A 16154-nucleotide genomic window follows, 5' to 3' on the forward strand; every position below is an offset into this window, starting at 1 on the left:
TTTTTTTTTTTAAAGACCTTAATGCTGTCCTGATTGCCTGGATGCGTCTACTATGTTCGCTCTGCCATGCTCGCATGGCAAAAAGCCATGCCTTGATTTTTACAAGTGTGAGATGTGTTCCCCAGCCTGCTCTCAGCAGTGATGTCTCTCTCTTTCCTGTAAAGGTACAAACCTCGTGAGAAACTGAAGGTTAATTTTGGAACTCCAGAATTCTTGGCTCCTGAAGTGGTGAACTATGACTTTGTTTCCTTCCCAACAGACATGTGGAGTGTAGGCGTCATCACGTATATGTTGTGAGTAACCCTGTGAGAGGTGGTGGCGATGGCACCAAAGGCTCTGCAAGAGCACGCCAGTGGAGGGTATCGCAGAGCAGGAATGCAGCAACCACTGAGCCCATCTGGCTGGGATTCCTCCTAATTCATTCTGTTAAAAAACCCAGCCGTTAATGCAAAGGCACCTCGCTGCGTGTACAAAGTCTCTAAACAAGAAATAATCCTTTTCATAAATATGTAAATGTTATTCTTCTCCCTTACCACCTTATTTAGCAAAGTAAAATGGGTCAGGTCTTTTTTTACTTGGAAAAGTTGCGCAAAGCATGTTAGTATTTTCATTTTGATTGCGTTCTTGATGAATTGATTTTCAAATTTGCAATCTGATCATTTTAGTAGCTTGGACTTGGTGTGGATCTGCACAGAGGAATTAATGTTGGGTGTTAGGCCAGGGGTCTAAAAAATGTCACGTCACAAATAGGGCTAAAACTTTTCTCTGATATCTGGGTGGTGGCCGTGGATGGCTTATCTGTCCAAAGTCTTTGCCTTCTGATGAGCTGACTTTGCATCCCGGAATCTTTCACAGATGCTTTCTGTGAACTGGATACATTTCTGGTTTAAATTTGTATGTTAGCCAAAACCCAACTGAATGAAGTAATAAACGACTGAAGCAATAAATCTGGGCTTAGAGACTAATTGAAAAAAGCATGCTATTGTTCAGAATTCTGTTTAATTCAAGCCAAATACGGATATGGGCCTTGATTTAGGAAAGTGCTTGAGTCCCTCTAGCTTTCCTAGCTGGGAAAGCACTGAAGTATGTACCTAGATCCTCACTGAATTAATTTCCTTGGGGATCTATTAACAGTGCTCCCTGACGTAGCTGGGTGAACTGCTAGAGAGTAACACTAGCATTACAGTGCTTTATGGCTCCAAACTGTTGGCTTATCTTGGCAGGGATTGAGAAGTGGAACCCCCATAGCCGAGAGTCTTTCCTCTCCATAAGCTAACAACAATTATAAAGCAGAGGATTTGTAGAAGGAAAATGCATCTTGCATTGTAGTAACTACTCATGTCCCTCCCATTATTTCTTTTTTTAAGGCTTAGTGGCCTGTCCCCATTCCTGGGAGAAACTGATGCAGAGACAATGAATTATGTAGTCAATTGCAGCTGGGATTTTGATGCAGAAGCATTTGAACAGCTATCGGAGGAAGCGAAAGACTTTATTTCCCGACTACTCGTGAAGGAGAAAAGGTAACTCTTTGTCTGATCCTGAGGACAGTAGCACCTAATGACATTAAGTTCCTCCTAGCCAACTGTTTGGATTGCAGCCAACAATGAGAACTTACAGCATACAAAAATGTCACGTAGTATCTTTGCTTGCTGGGCAGTTCCTCAGTGATTCAAAAGCCCCTGTTTAAAAGGACAATGTCTGTGTACCTTGACTGAAGAAAGTTGCTTTTCACAGTAGCATCAATACAGGCAGAACAGAGGAAATCTGGAAGGATTTGCTGTGTAGGAATCTGCCTTTAGTTTTCCTTCTCTGGGCAAAAGCTATTTCTGTTGTTACTTTGAATTCTCACAAGCCCTGACACAAATTGCAAAAATGTCTCTTGAATGCCATGGAGGGTAAATGGAAGCTGCAGCTGTGAAAATGTGCATTGTTCTCTTCAAAGTGGTCTACATGCATTTGGTAGCTATTAAGGAGCATTTGGGCCTTAACTCTGCATGTGGCTTCTCAGTCTTGGCTCCACTGAAATAAAAAATGATTGCACATAGGAAACAACACGAGAATGAAGATGATGTTGATGTCAGACCATGGCTATGGGGTTGGGTAAGTGAGTAGAGAAATTTTTCTCTTGCTGAGTAGTGATACAAAACTAATCAAAACAGGAGATGATGCATACAGTAAAACAGATTGTGTGTTTGAGGGGAATTCAAAGGAGTGCTTAGAATATTAACAACTTCCAGATCATTATCTAAATCAGACAAATCAGTTCTAGTACTAATTACATTTTGAACAATAAGTCATATGAAAAGCTAAGAATAAACTGAACTTTAGCATATTGCCAGCAGGAGACAACAAAGGGTTTTTTCTCAGGCTGTGATGGTGATTTGCTGTGAGACTGTAAACTTTGCTTTGGAGTCTTCCATTTTTCTGTGCAATGGGAATAGGGACTCCAGAGGGACACTATGCAAAGTCTGGGTAGAAGCTGTGAAAAAAAATGACTATGCAAGAAAAGAGTGTTGTCAGTGAGATGCAAAGAGCAATGATTAGTTGGCCCGGTTGTTCACAAGGTATATGGACAGCCTCTGCTCTCCTACAGACTAGGCACCTTTGCCATGCTGGGACGGTTGGTCTGGCCTTGTGCAAGATCTGTGCCTACCTCCCCTGACTACTGAAATTAGGTGCGAGCAGGCAGGAGTCATCTTTTCGTTATCTTCTCAGTAACAGCTCAGACAAAGATCAGGAGTTAGGCATAGGGCTTTTGATTTGAAAAAAGGCAAATTAAACTTTTTTTCTCAACACCTCTCCCCCAAGATTTCCTCTATTACCATATAGTTCTCAAAGCCTTTTGGATAGGCCTTTGCGTTTGGGCCCACTGTTGAATGTCAGGATATAATGTATGCTTAGCTTGATCCAAGTTTAGGGTGAACAGACAATTGTGCTTTTTAAATGTGAAGCATAGAACAAGCCTGCACTATCAGGACAGACAGATAACACCACAAATATTATTTTTCTGTATTCACCGATTCTCTTGGCAAAGTTCTGCATTCACATAACAAAATGATACACAAACTGATGAACCTGTACAGCTGCTTCTTCAAAGAAAAAAAAAAAAAAACACACTCAAAACCAAACCCTAAAAAGGCAAAATACAGTACTTAACCACAGCTCAATCAACCCACTGCAGACTTACTAGCAGCTTTTCACACCACGCAGCCCTTACACTGGAGAGTGCAGGATGTCATTAGGATCCCGTGCACTGGGATGAACAGCATCTCAGGAAGCATCTTCACTCGTGTTGGTTCATTTCAGGCAGTTTCTTTATCAATAATATTGAGGAGCACAGGGCACTGAGAAAATGGCAACGAGAGTAGCTGGATTTACATGGCAGATTTTCTCTCCCGTAGCTGCCGGATGAGTGCAACACAGTGTCTGAAGCACGAGTGGTTAAACAACCTACCTGCCAAAGCCAAGAAGTCCAAGCTTCGCCTGAAGTCCCAGTTGTTGCTGCAGAGTTACATGGCTCACAGAAAATGGAAGGTAAATAGACAAAGTCTGGCAAATCTCCTTCCAGAGGGAAAATGAGCTCAGCACAGGCAGAGCCCTTCCCTCCTTTTTTGTGTTGGCTCACTTTTGCCCACAGGCTTCTTGCTCATAAATATGAGTTTGGGAAGTCTATTTTCAGTTGTAAATTACGTTTTTTCTCCTGCAGAATGATATTGCTTCTATTTTTAGCAAGTTTGGTTTCAATTTTTACTCCTTCTGATTGATGTTCATAAGCGTTACAGTTTTTTTCTTTACAAGTTCAGAGAGTTCAGACGCTACTTAGCTTATATTAAATGTTCTTTCTCTTTATATTGAAGAGATTTTTTTCCATTGACAACAGTTGCATTGTTCTGTTGTCACTATGGAGTAGGGATACAACATAAGGCAGTTTTGTACCTCCCGTTGCAGAGAGTAGAAGTGTGGGGGAGAGAAAAAATTAGGCTTAAACTCATCCAGAGAACTCTTCAGGACCTTTCTGATAACCCCATGCTCCTTCAGAACTAAATTTTATAAGAAGTGATCGATAAGAATTTCTATTGGAGTCTCTGTTGGATTGTAGATAATGGATCCTGAAAGGTGAACACAGTGATCTTGATACAGACAAGCCCATGGAAATGTGAGGAAAACTCAGTGAGGACCATTTCCTTTTCTTTTGTCACTGGAGAGTTGTAATTCCTTGCCAAGGAGTTAAACCAGAGGCTTACGCTTTTTCCATTCCTGCACTCCAGCTGTTTGGTCGCAGACTTCTGCACTTGCATTTTAAAAAAGACATAATCTAAAGACGTACCACTATACAATTCATAATAACGCTGCAGAAGTTCACAGTACCAGCAGTCTGTTCTGCAGTAACCAGCGGTTCCCCAGTACAAAGCTGTTCTGCACTGCAGTCCACACAAGGTGTGGGTCACTAGAGGTAAATGGGTTTACCAAGAAGAAAAATCCATGTCAGCCACAGAAAAGGTCCTTTACCTCAGTTGCACTCACACTTGGACTGTTCTGTTTTGTTCACAGAAACATTTTTATGTGGTGGCTGCTGCTAACAGGCTGAAGAGATTTCAGAGTATGTCTGTCAAGCTTGCATAAGCTTGTATGAAGCATCTACCACGCTTGGAGATGGACATGAAGCCATGGAAGAAGGACTCGGCATCTTCAATAATTTCTACACCTTTGTTTTATAACATAAGGTTTTGAGTCTGTCCTCCTCTAATATTATGTGTGTTAGTGCTAAGGTTCCAGAACTGCCTCAAGGAAGAGGCACTGAAATAATTTCTAAAAGCAGAAGCTACCTTGTTTGTTTTTACAAGTTTTTAGTTGTTGTGCATAGCGATGGAAAAACATGGCTGTTATTGGGGCTGACTTCTTGCTGAAGGCTTTGATTCTGCAGAGTATTGTCGGTGTGTTTACACTGACACCTTGTCAGTTTTCTGGTTTCTCACACCATGCGTGGGATCTCTGAAGACTTTCTTCATGACTGATGTATGTCATCAATTTTAGAGCACTGCCACAACGGTGGCACAATTTTTCCCTTGGGTGTTTGTTACTTAGAACAAAAGGTATCAGATATCCTTTTCTTCTGTAATTTTTTCTGAAAGATTAACTGTGTCCCCCCAAAGATGATGATGATTTGGTGCAACTACTGAGTCGAATGGTTTTGGTTTGTTGGTTTGTTTTCATTGTACTTTCTCCTTTAAAAAATTGTCACTGCATAGTTATGAGGAATCCTGGTTCGAAGCAACTTAAGTCAGTTGGTCCATTGCTGCTTTTTCTTACGGTGAGTTGAATTGAGCTGAATTGATTGAACTTTTGGAAGGAGATAGGTGAAACTGCCACAAACAAAAATCACCTAATGATTCTTGGGTCTATGCAAAAAGATTTCATGTTGTCTAGAAAAGATTTCTGGACATGATTGTATATGTATTTAAAACTTGTGCTTCTCATTGGCTGTGACTGCAGCCCTTAATTTTGTAAGTTTTAGTTTGAGGAATTTTTTCTCCTCTCTGACAATTTTAATGAGGTCTGAGAAGCTGATATGGTGTGGTATGCAAAATAGGTTTTATTGCTGTTCAGTGGCAGGGAAAAACGGTATGTTGCCAGATTCTGCCTCTAGCCCAGTCAGGAGGTTGAAGACCTTTTTTTTTCCCCCCACTTTGCTCTTGAACATTAAACATTTTTTTCACAATACTAACTTATTTTGGATTTTAAACTTTTTTCCTGATGTATAAAGAGTTGGAGCCACTTACAATCTCTCAGCTAAAAGTATAACATTATTTATTAAACCTGTAATTTCTTTTATTGCTGTTCTAGACTCTGTAAAACTCTGTGTGAGCTGGATGGGCTCTTAGGAAAAACAGAAACTAATACTACTAAAACTAGCTTTCCAGCGAAGGCATCAAACTACTGTAAAGCTCCCTTTAACTTTATGGACTTTCACGTCCCTTGAATTAGCAAAAGTGTTGGTTGCTAATCAAGAGGTTTGTTTGACTGGCTTACCCTAGTCTAGTTACCTTGTCCACTCTAGTCCTTCTCACTTTGCATAGTCCTGAATTCTGGACTTCTGCAGCATTTCCAGAATTGAGACAGAGAAGAATTGTTAAAATCAAGTGAAATAATCTTGACAATGTATCACCTTCTGTGAAGGCCCACTTTTGTTCATGTTTTCCTTCCACAGTGGTTCTGCATGCTAAATGTGATTACATTAATTGGTCTGTACATTTCTGAATTAATACTAATAAATTCCATTAAAGTGGAACAAGCCTATTCTTCCATTTTGGTTTACCCCCCCGCCAAACAAACCTGAAAGCATCTCTGAGTAGGTCTTAACAACAGAATGCTAATGTACTAGGTTGGATTCTCTCCCATCCTGAGGACACTCTGTTACATATTGGATCAGGCTTTAAACGGCAGACATTTTGTTAAAGCTCTTACTCAATGTGGGTTAATTATCCAGTATTTTCTCTGCACATTAGGCATTTGTTTGGAGTCCATTCCCTGATAGTTACTGTTACATTTCAGAACTCTCATCTGGAATGAAATTAGCTCTTGCTAATTAAAGTTGGCTTCAAGTGATTTCCTTTTTTATACATTGGGAGGAGAAGTGAAAGGAAAATGGCCAGTAAGTTTTAATTTTCCGATTACTATGTGCTTCTTCCTCTATTTTTGTAAGACAGTAACACGCAGATGCTCTCTGCAGTCTTGTATGTATTTCCTCTCCATTTTCTACCAAGAGAAGGTGCATCTGGCCAGCAGGATTACTACTTCATTTCTAATAGGAAGAAACGCCTTTAGATTTGGCAGCCACCCCACGGTTCTGCAGTACCGTGGAACCCACCTCTGCAGCCTTATGGGATGTTTCACCATGTCCTGTGCATTTTGCTTTGGGGGCTACAAAAAGCTAAAAGGACGAGCCACAGGTGGCCTGCGAGTCACTGGAACAGTAAGTATGACAAAAAGAACTGGCCCCATACACTGGTATCTAAAGCAGTTAATGATGTCGACTATGGTAATCCTGGTGCGATCAGTGTCACCCAGGTAAGCAGGGCGTCTGCACAGCAGTGAGGCGGTTGGCAAGCCATAAAAATACTGTTGAGAAGTTCAGGTGGGGGCAGCGTTTCAAATCTAAATGCTCAGATGTGAGGTAATTTACCTTGCTTCATAGGGACACTTGGGGTTTTCTGGGTTGTTTTGACATGAGGGTTTATGAAAGTTAACTTCTCTTTGCACATCCCAGGCAGAAAACATGCAAGAGAAAGGGCCAAACACTTGGATTGGTTTTATTATAGTTACACCAGCCCTGTACTGCTAAAAGTAATGATTTTCGTTCAAAAGTAGTTAACACAAATTGTAGTTTGAGTAGCTGGGATGGAAGTGTAGGACTGCAGAAGTTGCCTCTGAGAACTACAGGGCAGGGCACTCTCTCCTCTTCCTTAAGTTTATGACTGCAAGATGCAAAAAACCTGTATTACCCAGACAAGATCCTTGTCCCCTGGATATCTTCCTTCTTAAAGCACAGACATCTCCTGTATGTCTTTTATTTTGCATTCTAAGGGTTTTATATATGACAAGGGTCTAGAACCTGATGTCATAATACAAAGCTTTTATTGTTTCTTGGAATATTTGGGACCCCTTACAAGCACAAGAGACTTCAGTCCCATAGAGGTCATAAAAATAAGTAAAATGCAGTGACTAAACAATATTTCTTCAATAGTAAAAAAAATAATAAAAAAATATCAGTCTTAATTCCTCTGCTGGTTTTGCAGTTTAACAAGGCACTGTTAGTCCCCTCCCTCTTTTTTCACTGACTACTTCCAGCCAGGGGCCCAAGGGCATATAACTTGTAACTTATTTACACTTAACACAGCATTAGAACGTTACCTGCTTCTTGCAGCAAGAGAATGAAGTTGTTCTACCACCTAATGCCGTAGCTGCTCAGGTACCAGCCTGGCGAGTAGTTAGACTGGCTTCTTGTAAAATCACCTCAATTCTGGTGTCATTTACTAAAAATAACATTCTTAAATACTTAAAAACTAGCTAATAAATAAAATCAGCTGACTACCAGGCAGCCATCACTCATATGCTACTGGAACTCTTGTTAGAGCAGAGGGAGAGTTAAAATTATGAGCAAGGAGCAGTTCTGTTACTAGGTGGCACTACAGAGACAGTACTCCTACTTGTCTCTTGTGCCTTAACAGCGTTTTCCAGGATTTTCTTTTTCCATTCTTCATAGTCTTGCTTTGTTTCAGTCTTTGGCCGTTTACAGGGCACCTCATCATCATCTTCAGATCCTATGAGAGAAGGAGAAAGTCCATGACAGGCCATCATGGGCAGTATGTTGCTGGGATCAACCGTGGCAGATTCAAGCACGAGGTCTGTCACTGTTATCTAATCCTGTGGTTTGCCGCTCCCCTCACCTGCCGGAACAGCCACCTCTTCACCTTTGTGTCTGAATGGAACAGTTGTCCTTAATTCTACTAGGACTACTCAGTATAAACACCACTGTCCTTCTGCTAGGTTCTCTTTGTCCTTTCATTAGCCAGGGGTGGGCAGAATGGAGTAAACGGCTGTGAACTGAATATTATGGCATATTACACAACTAAAATACTAAGCAGTAATAAAGCTCAGAACTGCTCTGGTGAGGTGATTTTAGTCCATAGCTAAACACAACTTACCATCTTCCTTCTCACAGTGCTCCAGGTTGGTCTGCAAACTTTCAGGTGTCTCTGCTGCAGCCAGTGGAACATCTTCTTCTAAAAAAATAAATAAGTTGCTTTACTTCTCAATGGTCTTTGTGGCCCCAAGGGTGGTGTTCTACATGCGCTTCTTTGACAGCCATGCCACCTTCCAAAAGTATTGTCTCCCAGTCAGAGCAGTTCCCTGGTCGGCTGATGCTCAAGCGGTACATGCAGAGGTGCCAGCACACTTTAAGGGTTGCGCGGACTGGTTGGCTGCTTTAACTAGCACTGCTGCTGCGATTGTAACCACAATGATCCACCATGTCCATACCCCAAAAACACACTTCTTGATTACTCAGGCAGGTTTCTCCGTTATTTCTTCCTCTTCTATCCCATTTCTGCACTTTGTATTACAGATGCCCACAACATGGCAGGGGCTGCCCATGTGTACAGATGCACACTCTTCCCTGAACTGATACAGAAACTCACAGCTGCATTTAGCTGCTTTAGTGGCGGGGTGAGGTTTTGGGTTTTTTTATAGGGCACTGCACTATGGGAAGGTCCATGCCTAGGGAGAGAGCAGCAGCTTTTGGCTTGGGTTCAGGCAGCACATTCCAGCAAACTTCACGATATGAAGGGTGAAGCAGGGGTACTGTCAGTAGGAGAGTAAGAATGAAAGCCTGGAAAAGGAAAAAGGAGATAAGTAGGAAGGAGCAGAGATATAAGGACAGGAAGGCGTGTATTGTATTTCAATCTTCCTCCTCCACAGAAAGGAGTGGAGAGAGCGGCAGGTTCAACAATGGGCAAGAAAGATTTCTCGTGTCTGCCCACTGTCTGTGGAGGGATGGTGTCAGGTAATGGCTGAATCACTACCAGAAGAGCAAGGCTTAGGCTTATTAGTCCTGCAGTGGGGGAAAGGAAAACACAGAAGTCAGTCAGTCAAGGCAAGAGAGGCAGCAAGATGCTTATGTTAATTTGTGTGTCATGTTGCCATGTGAACGGGATGCAGAAAGCAAGCAAGGAGGAGGTCAGGTAGTATGGGAGAAGCAGGGAGTAAATTGCAGCAGCAGAAAATGTAAGGAGCAGTGAGCATTTGAGAAGAGAGGAAAATATTTATTTTTGGCCTTGCCACATGCTAAGCTGTTGCGACTTCCCCAGAAGCCATGATTGTGACTGGGAACTGGGCTGCAGGAAACACGTTGGAATGGATGGGCAGGTCTGGCTGGAAGGGGACAGCTGAAAGTGATCAGACTGAAATCACCAGCGGAAGGGGCGCTGTGAGGCCAGGCCATGGGTATGGCTGTCATATAGGGATAAGCCAAAAACTTACTGCTGAGTTGCTGGCTTATCTTCTCCAGCTGATTGCACAGCCTGTCAAATATTGCTTTTTTCACCCCAGATGTAGCCAACATTTTAGTTTTGTCCACTTTTAGCTTCAAACACCTACAAGAGAAAGTTAAGTTATCTCTGTACAAAGCAACACTGCGGTAATTATCACTCAGGTGAGGTGACATTTATTGTACCAACACTGCCTGTGAGAATGAGGAAGGTAGGCCTGAGTTTTTGTCCTGTCTAATCCTTCTCTCACTCAGAAACAAATTTGCTTAAAAAATAGACCCTATACTACTCAGTCAATACAGCTCAGGAACTGAACCTCAGGGTTAGTTCAAGCTACGTACAGAAATTCTATGTGGAAAGGGTGCTTCTCAGGTTTTGAGGGAACCAGGACAAAATCCCACTACTGCAAGAAGTTGAATGGGACCCCTCTTTCAAGAGAACATTTGTCAGGAGCTGTGCAACTACACAGCACCTGAATTGCTTCATAAGATTGTTACAAGGCGTAATACTGAGAGGGAAGGGATTTGCATTGCAAGCAAATTCTTACAAAGGGTTGGCTGAGTCAGGTGCTTCTGACACCTATCTTCCAAGCTGATACAGGCCTACAGCTATTAGATCCATCTCCCGAAGGTCAGAGCGCTCTCAGGATGTGATGGCGTAGGACTTAGGGCTTTTCCTTCTTCCGAATGGCTGCTTGTCGGTGCTCAGAAGTAAGCTAGCAGCCATTCTTGCACCTTGAGCAGTATCTCACCAAAAGCCATACAACTTTTTGCTTTGTGCCCAGCTCAAATCTATCCTGACAATGGAAAAAAATTCTCACTAAATCTGAAAACATTACTAAGGGATTATGTTATGCTGGTCAGGCTGAGAGGAAGGAGGGTGAAGAGCAAAACACCAACGGAAGTTTTTCAGCCACTGCCATGGTTCTGTCCTAATGGAATTACCCACAGCATCTGATTACACACCAGGGAAGACAGGTTTCATTTATTTTAGGATAAGTAACTCCTTTTCTGTATAATTGATACAATACTTTTGCTTTCTCCTGAAGGCAAATGCAGCGTATGTTGGAGACTTCACTGTAAGGAAAGGCCTGGTTTGCTACTGCTGTCTCCATTTCCAGGAGCAGGGCAGCAGGATGTGCCAAGCAAGACCCTTCAGACATACTGAATGCATCAGCCGCTTACATTGTAAGCGCTGTTTCTGTTTGGTGTCTCACTAGGCATTTAAGCCCACAAAAGATCCCTCGAGCTCTACTCACCTGCATGCAGTGAATAGCGCAGCTGTTATAAAAAGTGGTTTTGAGAAATCAAGGTCCATTTGCTGTGCTTCAGAGAGGCTGGATTCATACCTAAAGAACAACAGTAAGAGTGATAATTGTATAGTGCATTTGCCTCAGATGAAGCTGTTGAAATTAATTTGTCACATGGTACTCAGCAGTGGAACAGGTCTTCTCTTGGATCACTTGGTCCTTTGCAACCCAGTCAAGCAGAAACAGCTGCTACTGGCTGAGAAGAGCAAAAGAGACTAGGGAAAAGAAGGGGATTGGGATCGCCTCCTCTTTTTGAATTAAAGGTATTTTAAATCAGGGATCTGGATCAAGGCATGTCAGTAAAACCTATTTCTTGTGCTTCCCATCCACACAGCGCTTCTATCTTTACATTACATCTAAAAGTTACAATGAGATGCTTTGCAGAAATCCATCCTATAATAGAGGGTAGAGTTATAGTTTCCTTGATTCCTCTAATATGTAATTACACAGATGAAGCCTTAAATATGGAAAATGACATGGTGGATGTGCAGCATTGAAGAATTTAATTTTTTTATTGTCCACCTGTCCCCAGGTTTGTATTAAGCACCGACAAGCATACACAGCCTTTGTTCACTAACCTAACAGCATTTAAACGTGTGCTATTAGGGTGACAGCACTCCAGCACAGAGCTCTTGTGATTGCTCTTGTTAAAGTAGATGTTACAGAGTGCAAAATTTTAGTTAAATCTGTCAAATGTCCGTTGAAGTGTTCTACCTGTTGTTTTTACAGATAGGGTAATGTGCATTTTAAGAGATCTGCTTCTCCAGAAGGGAAGACTTGTTTCTACTGAGTATTACTTCTAAACTGTGACATGATCAGCAATTAAATCATGGAATCATAGAATGTCCTGAGTTGGAAGGGACCCACAAGGATCATCGAGTCCAACTCCTGTCCCTGCATAGGACAACCCCAAAATTCACACCATATGTCTGCGGGCATTGTCTAATTGCTTCTTGAATGTTGTCAGGCTTGGCGCCGTGACTGCCTCCCTGGGGAGCCTGTTCCAGTGCTCCACTGCCCTCTGGGTGAAGAACCTTTTCCTAACATCCAACCTAAACCTCCCCTGGCATATCTTCCTGCCGTACCCTCGGGTTCTATCATTGGTTGTCAGGGAGAAGAGATCAGTGCCTGCCCCTCTTCCCCTTGTGAGGAAGCTGTAGACTGCGATGAGGTCTCCCCTCAGTCTCCTCTTCTCCAGGCTGAACAGACCAAGTGACTTCAGCTGCTCCTCATAGAGCTTCCCCTCTAAGCCCTTCACCATCTTTGTGGCTCTCCTCTGGACACTCTCTAGTAGCTTTGTATCCTTTTTGTACTGTGGCGCCCAAAACTGCACCCAGTGCTCAAGGTGAGGCCGCACCAGCACAGAGTAGAGCGGGAGAGTCACCTCCCTCAACCGGCTGGCAGTACAGTGCCTGATGCACCCCAGGACACGGTTGGCCCTCCTGGCTGCCAGGGCACGCTGTTGGCTCATGTTCAACTTGCCATTGACCAGAACCCCCAGACCCCTCTCCGCGGGGCTGCTCTCCAGCCTCTTGTTCCCCAGTCTGTAGGTACATCCAGGGTTGCCCTGTCCCAGGTGCAAAATCTGGCACTTGCCCTCGTTAAACTTCATACGGTTGGCAATCTGAGCTCAGCTCTCTAATTTGTCCAGATCTCTCTGCAGGGCTTCTCTGCCCTCGAGAGCGTCAACAGCTCCTCCCAGTTTTGTGTCATTGGCAAACTTAGCAAACCTTCAAGTCCTGCATCCAAGTCATTTATGAACATATTGAAGAGCACTGGCCCTAAGATGGATCCCTGCGGAACCCCGCTAGTGACTGGTCACCAGCCCGATGTAACCCCATTTACTACAACCCTTTGAGCCCAACCCATCAGCCAATGCCTCACCCATTGCATTATATGTTTATCCAGCTGTATGCTGGACATTTTGTCCAGGAGGATACTGTGAGAGACATTATCGAAAGCTTTACTGAAGTCCAGAAAGATTACATCGACTGGCTTCCCTTGGTCAACTAGGTGGGTAACCTTGTCATAGAAAGAAATTAAGTTCGTTAAGCAGGACTTGCCCCTCGTGAACCCGTGCTGGCTGGGACCAATGACTGCGTTGTCTTTCAGGTGTTTTTCAATACCTGCCAGAATAATCTTCTCCATAATTTTGCCAGGCACAGAGGTGAGACTGACAGGCCTGTAGTTACCAGGATCATCGCTCTTGCCCTTCTTGAAGATTGGGACGTTTGCCAGCTTCCAGTCAACTGGGACCTCTCCAGATTCCCAAGAGCATTGAAAAATCATTGAGAGAGGTCTCGCTATGACATCAGCCAGCTCTTTAAGTACCCTCGGATGAATCCCATTGGGCCCCATTGACTTATAGGGATCCAGCAGGAGCAGCAAATCCCACGCAGGTTCGGGGTTGGTTGGGAGTTTATCATTCTCACAGTCATGGTTCTCTAGCCCAGTCCCCTAGTCTGGGACCCCCAGAGCCCATCATCAGTGTTGAAGACCAAGGCGAAGAAAGCATTGAACGTCTCTGCTTTGTCTACGTCCCCGTGGACATGGAAGACAGTGGAAGACTGTGATGCTATGGACAAATAGAGGGGCTGAGAGTCCTATATTCCCAGCTGAAGAACTGGGACTCAGACAATGACTTACTGAGATTCACAGACTAAAAGTCTAACATGTATTCTAAAAAGTGGCCTAGATAAATGGCTGGATTGTCAGTGCTAAGAACTCACCTCATCACTTCAGTCAGTGGGAGATACCCGGCCCTTCCAACCATCAAGCTCTTTACACATCTAACAAACAAAGAATCTTACTGGTGGTTACCAGTGTGCTCACAAGAGCTTCCTCACCTCTGTAGTATTTTTGAAGCGGTGTTCACTGCCTCTGTGCAACAGAATTGCACAGCCAAGTCTCGCATTCCCAGTCTGGGGTTCACCTCTAGCAAACACTCCAAAGACTTCATGGAGCTCTGGTACGTAGTCTTGTTCAAACCGGAGAGTTTAACAAAATAGTTCTTTCAAGAGGACAAAGACAAACCCCAAGAATTAGCAAGATTCCTTCCCGACATCTTATTCAGGCAACCAAAACAGATTAGGGAGAAACTACACAACACCACAAAATAAAGTTCAATTGCTATATTAAACAAATTTGTGCAATGAATGATGTAAGTTTTGACTGCACACAGAAAGATTAACCACCTAGGCATGCCACATCTTTTAGTGCAGTGTTATTTTCAGACCATTTCACTGGAAGTGAGGTTTGTCTTTTCCACATAATATGACATGGCCCTTTTATCACAAGGTGGTTAAAAACAAAGGTAACCAAGATCTGGGCAACTTGAAGAGATCAGCGATACTTTCAGGCTACTCCTCATGGGGTCAGGTCCAATTAAATTCTCCTCTGTCTGTGAACGGACAGGCACGAACATCTTCTACCAGACATTATTTTGGCAGCTCAGTGCCATTTACCTGGCGGGTCTGCAGATGGAGCTTTACAGGTACCACTACAGAGAGGGATCCCTTGGAGCCACTGCTTCCCGCCCACAGTAAAAGGGACAGATCTTAAATTTAACATCCTTGCTGGTAGTTTACTTGTTACTAAAAAAGCTGAAATTATAGCAAAGCAAGCTCAACTTGTGACGTGACTATGACACTGATCTCAGTTTGCCCGGTTTCAAACTCTTGAGTAGTGAAAGCTCTAACGCTGTGTCTAGCAGCATGCTGCTGGGTCTAGAGCAATGTCAGTTATTGCTATCCCTTTCTTGCTCCCAACATACACTATGCAGAACAACAATCTCAGTGGACGTACGGAGAATGCACCAGCCAGCCAAGTCGTATACTGTATCTTACTTTGTCAACTGGTTGTTTCATGAAACTAGCTGCTAGGTCCAGGCACATCACAGCACTGCTTGTCGCTGTCATTTGAGCCATTAATCCCGTGCACTTCACCTGGGATAGCCGCAGATACTCTTCAGCTTTTCTGCAAAACACCCAGCATAGAAAGTCCTCGTTAACAAAACCAGTTACAAGACAGCAAGAATGGCAGGACAGGAACTGATCCGAGGTTTACCTAGTCCAGCACCCCAGCCACAGCAGTGGCTTAGGGAAAGGGGTGCTAAACAGTATGGCAAACACAGGATAATACTGCCCATAATAACAATAACAATAATAATAATAATCTGAAGCAGTAGCTTTGCATTTCAGAGCCTGCAGCGGGTGTTTCACTAACCGCATATATCTTAAGGTCTGGGACTTTTTTCACGTCTACCAGAACCAAAGAAGGAAACCGGCGGCAGGCTGGCATCGCAGGGAGGCGAGGCAGGCCTTGCCTGCCGCTGCCGCGCCGGGAGCGCTACCGGGGCCGGTCGGCGCCCGCAGGGAGGAGCTCCGGCGGCGAAGCAGGGTCAGGCGGCTGGCGGGAAGCGGGCCGGGCCCGCACGGCACGGCTGGAGCCGGTGTGCGGCAACCGGGAGCGCCGCTGTCCCGCAGCCTCTTCTACGGCGCGAGGGGTCGGCACCGACTGCCGGCAGCTCCGCGCCCCGCCCCGCGGCAGCGGCCGCCGGAGGAAGACGCCGCTCTCGGGGCTCTACCGCCGCCGGGCCGCCCGAGGGGCAGCTGCCCCGCACGCCCCCCGGGCGGCCCGCGGTACCTGATGACGGCGGGCTCGCTGAGGCCCAGCCGGGCGGCGAGGCGCCGCACCGCGCCTCGCTCCATCCCGCCGCCGCTCCCCGCGGCCTCCCGGCAGCGCGCGGCCCCCTGACACGCAGCCAGGTTCGGCAGCGGACTGGCCGGCCCCACCGCCAA

The 16154-nt window shown here is 44.4% G+C and overlaps 2 protein-coding genes across 6 annotated transcripts in view; one reads left to right on the forward strand and one right to left on the reverse strand.

Moving 5' to 3' along the window:
- The window catches only part of MYLK3 (myosin light chain kinase 3), a 35578-nt gene extending 30893 nt beyond the window's left edge, over positions 1 to 4685 (forward strand). For both annotated transcript variants that reach the window (XM_082320054.1, XM_082320053.1), the window contains exons 10-13: positions 165 to 293; positions 1368 to 1520; positions 3402 to 3534; positions 4552 to 4685. In XM_082320054.1, the coding sequence (XP_082176180.1) occupies positions 165 to 293; positions 1368 to 1520; positions 3402 to 3534; positions 4552 to 4623 (487 nt within the window). In that variant the 3' untranslated portion in view covers positions 4624 to 4685. The remainder of the gene's footprint in view (positions 1 to 164; positions 294 to 1367; positions 1521 to 3401; positions 3535 to 4551) is intronic.
- Positions 4686 to 7585: 2900 nt separating this feature from the next.
- ORC6 (origin recognition complex subunit 6) lies at positions 7586 to 16119 on the reverse strand. 4 transcript variants are annotated; one of them, XM_082320058.1, is made up of 8 exons: positions 16000 to 16079; positions 15201 to 15330; positions 14202 to 14365; positions 11305 to 11394; positions 10039 to 10151; positions 8706 to 8783; positions 8208 to 8321; positions 7594 to 7693 (listed from the first exon to the last, which is right to left on the reverse strand). In XM_082320058.1, exons 1-8 carry the CDS (start codon positions 16062 to 16064, stop codon positions 7635 to 7637), a joined length of 813 nt encoding a protein of 270 aa, XP_082176184.1. In that variant the 5' UTR covers positions 16065 to 16079; the 3' UTR covers positions 7594 to 7634. The 4 variants fall into 4 exon arrangements, with proteins under 4 accessions (XP_082176182.1, XP_082176183.1, XP_082176184.1 ...); XM_082320055.1 differs by lacking the exon at positions 7594 to 7693 and adding an exon at positions 8448 to 8604 and having other exon boundaries at positions 8235 to 8321; XM_082320056.1 differs by having other exon boundaries at positions 7586 to 8321; positions 16000 to 16119.
- Positions 16120 to 16154: the final 35 nt, after the last annotated feature.

The sequence above is a fragment of the Platalea leucorodia genome (assembly GCF_965183815.1).
Source record: "Platalea leucorodia genome assembly, chromosome: 8".
Lineage (NCBI taxonomy): Eukaryota > Metazoa > Chordata > Aves > Pelecaniformes > Threskiornithidae > Platalea > Platalea leucorodia.

What these genes read in the sequence shown, in the direction of transcription:
- ORC6 (XM_082320058.1), bottom strand. Translation starts at nt 16,064, where the DNA reads ATGGAGCGAGGCGCGGTGCGGCGCCTCGCCGCCCGGCTGGGCCTCAGC. An exon ending in GCTTCAAAAATACTACAGAG is followed by an intron (nt 11,395 to 14,201) that starts GTGAGGAAGCTC and finishes GTTGTTCTTTAG; the next exon opens with GTATGAATCCAGCCTCTCTG. An exon ending in TGTTAAGGCACAAGAGACAA is followed by an intron (nt 7,694 to 8,207) that starts GTAGGAGTACTG and finishes TTTTTATGACCT; the next exon opens with CTATGGGACTGAAGTCTCTT.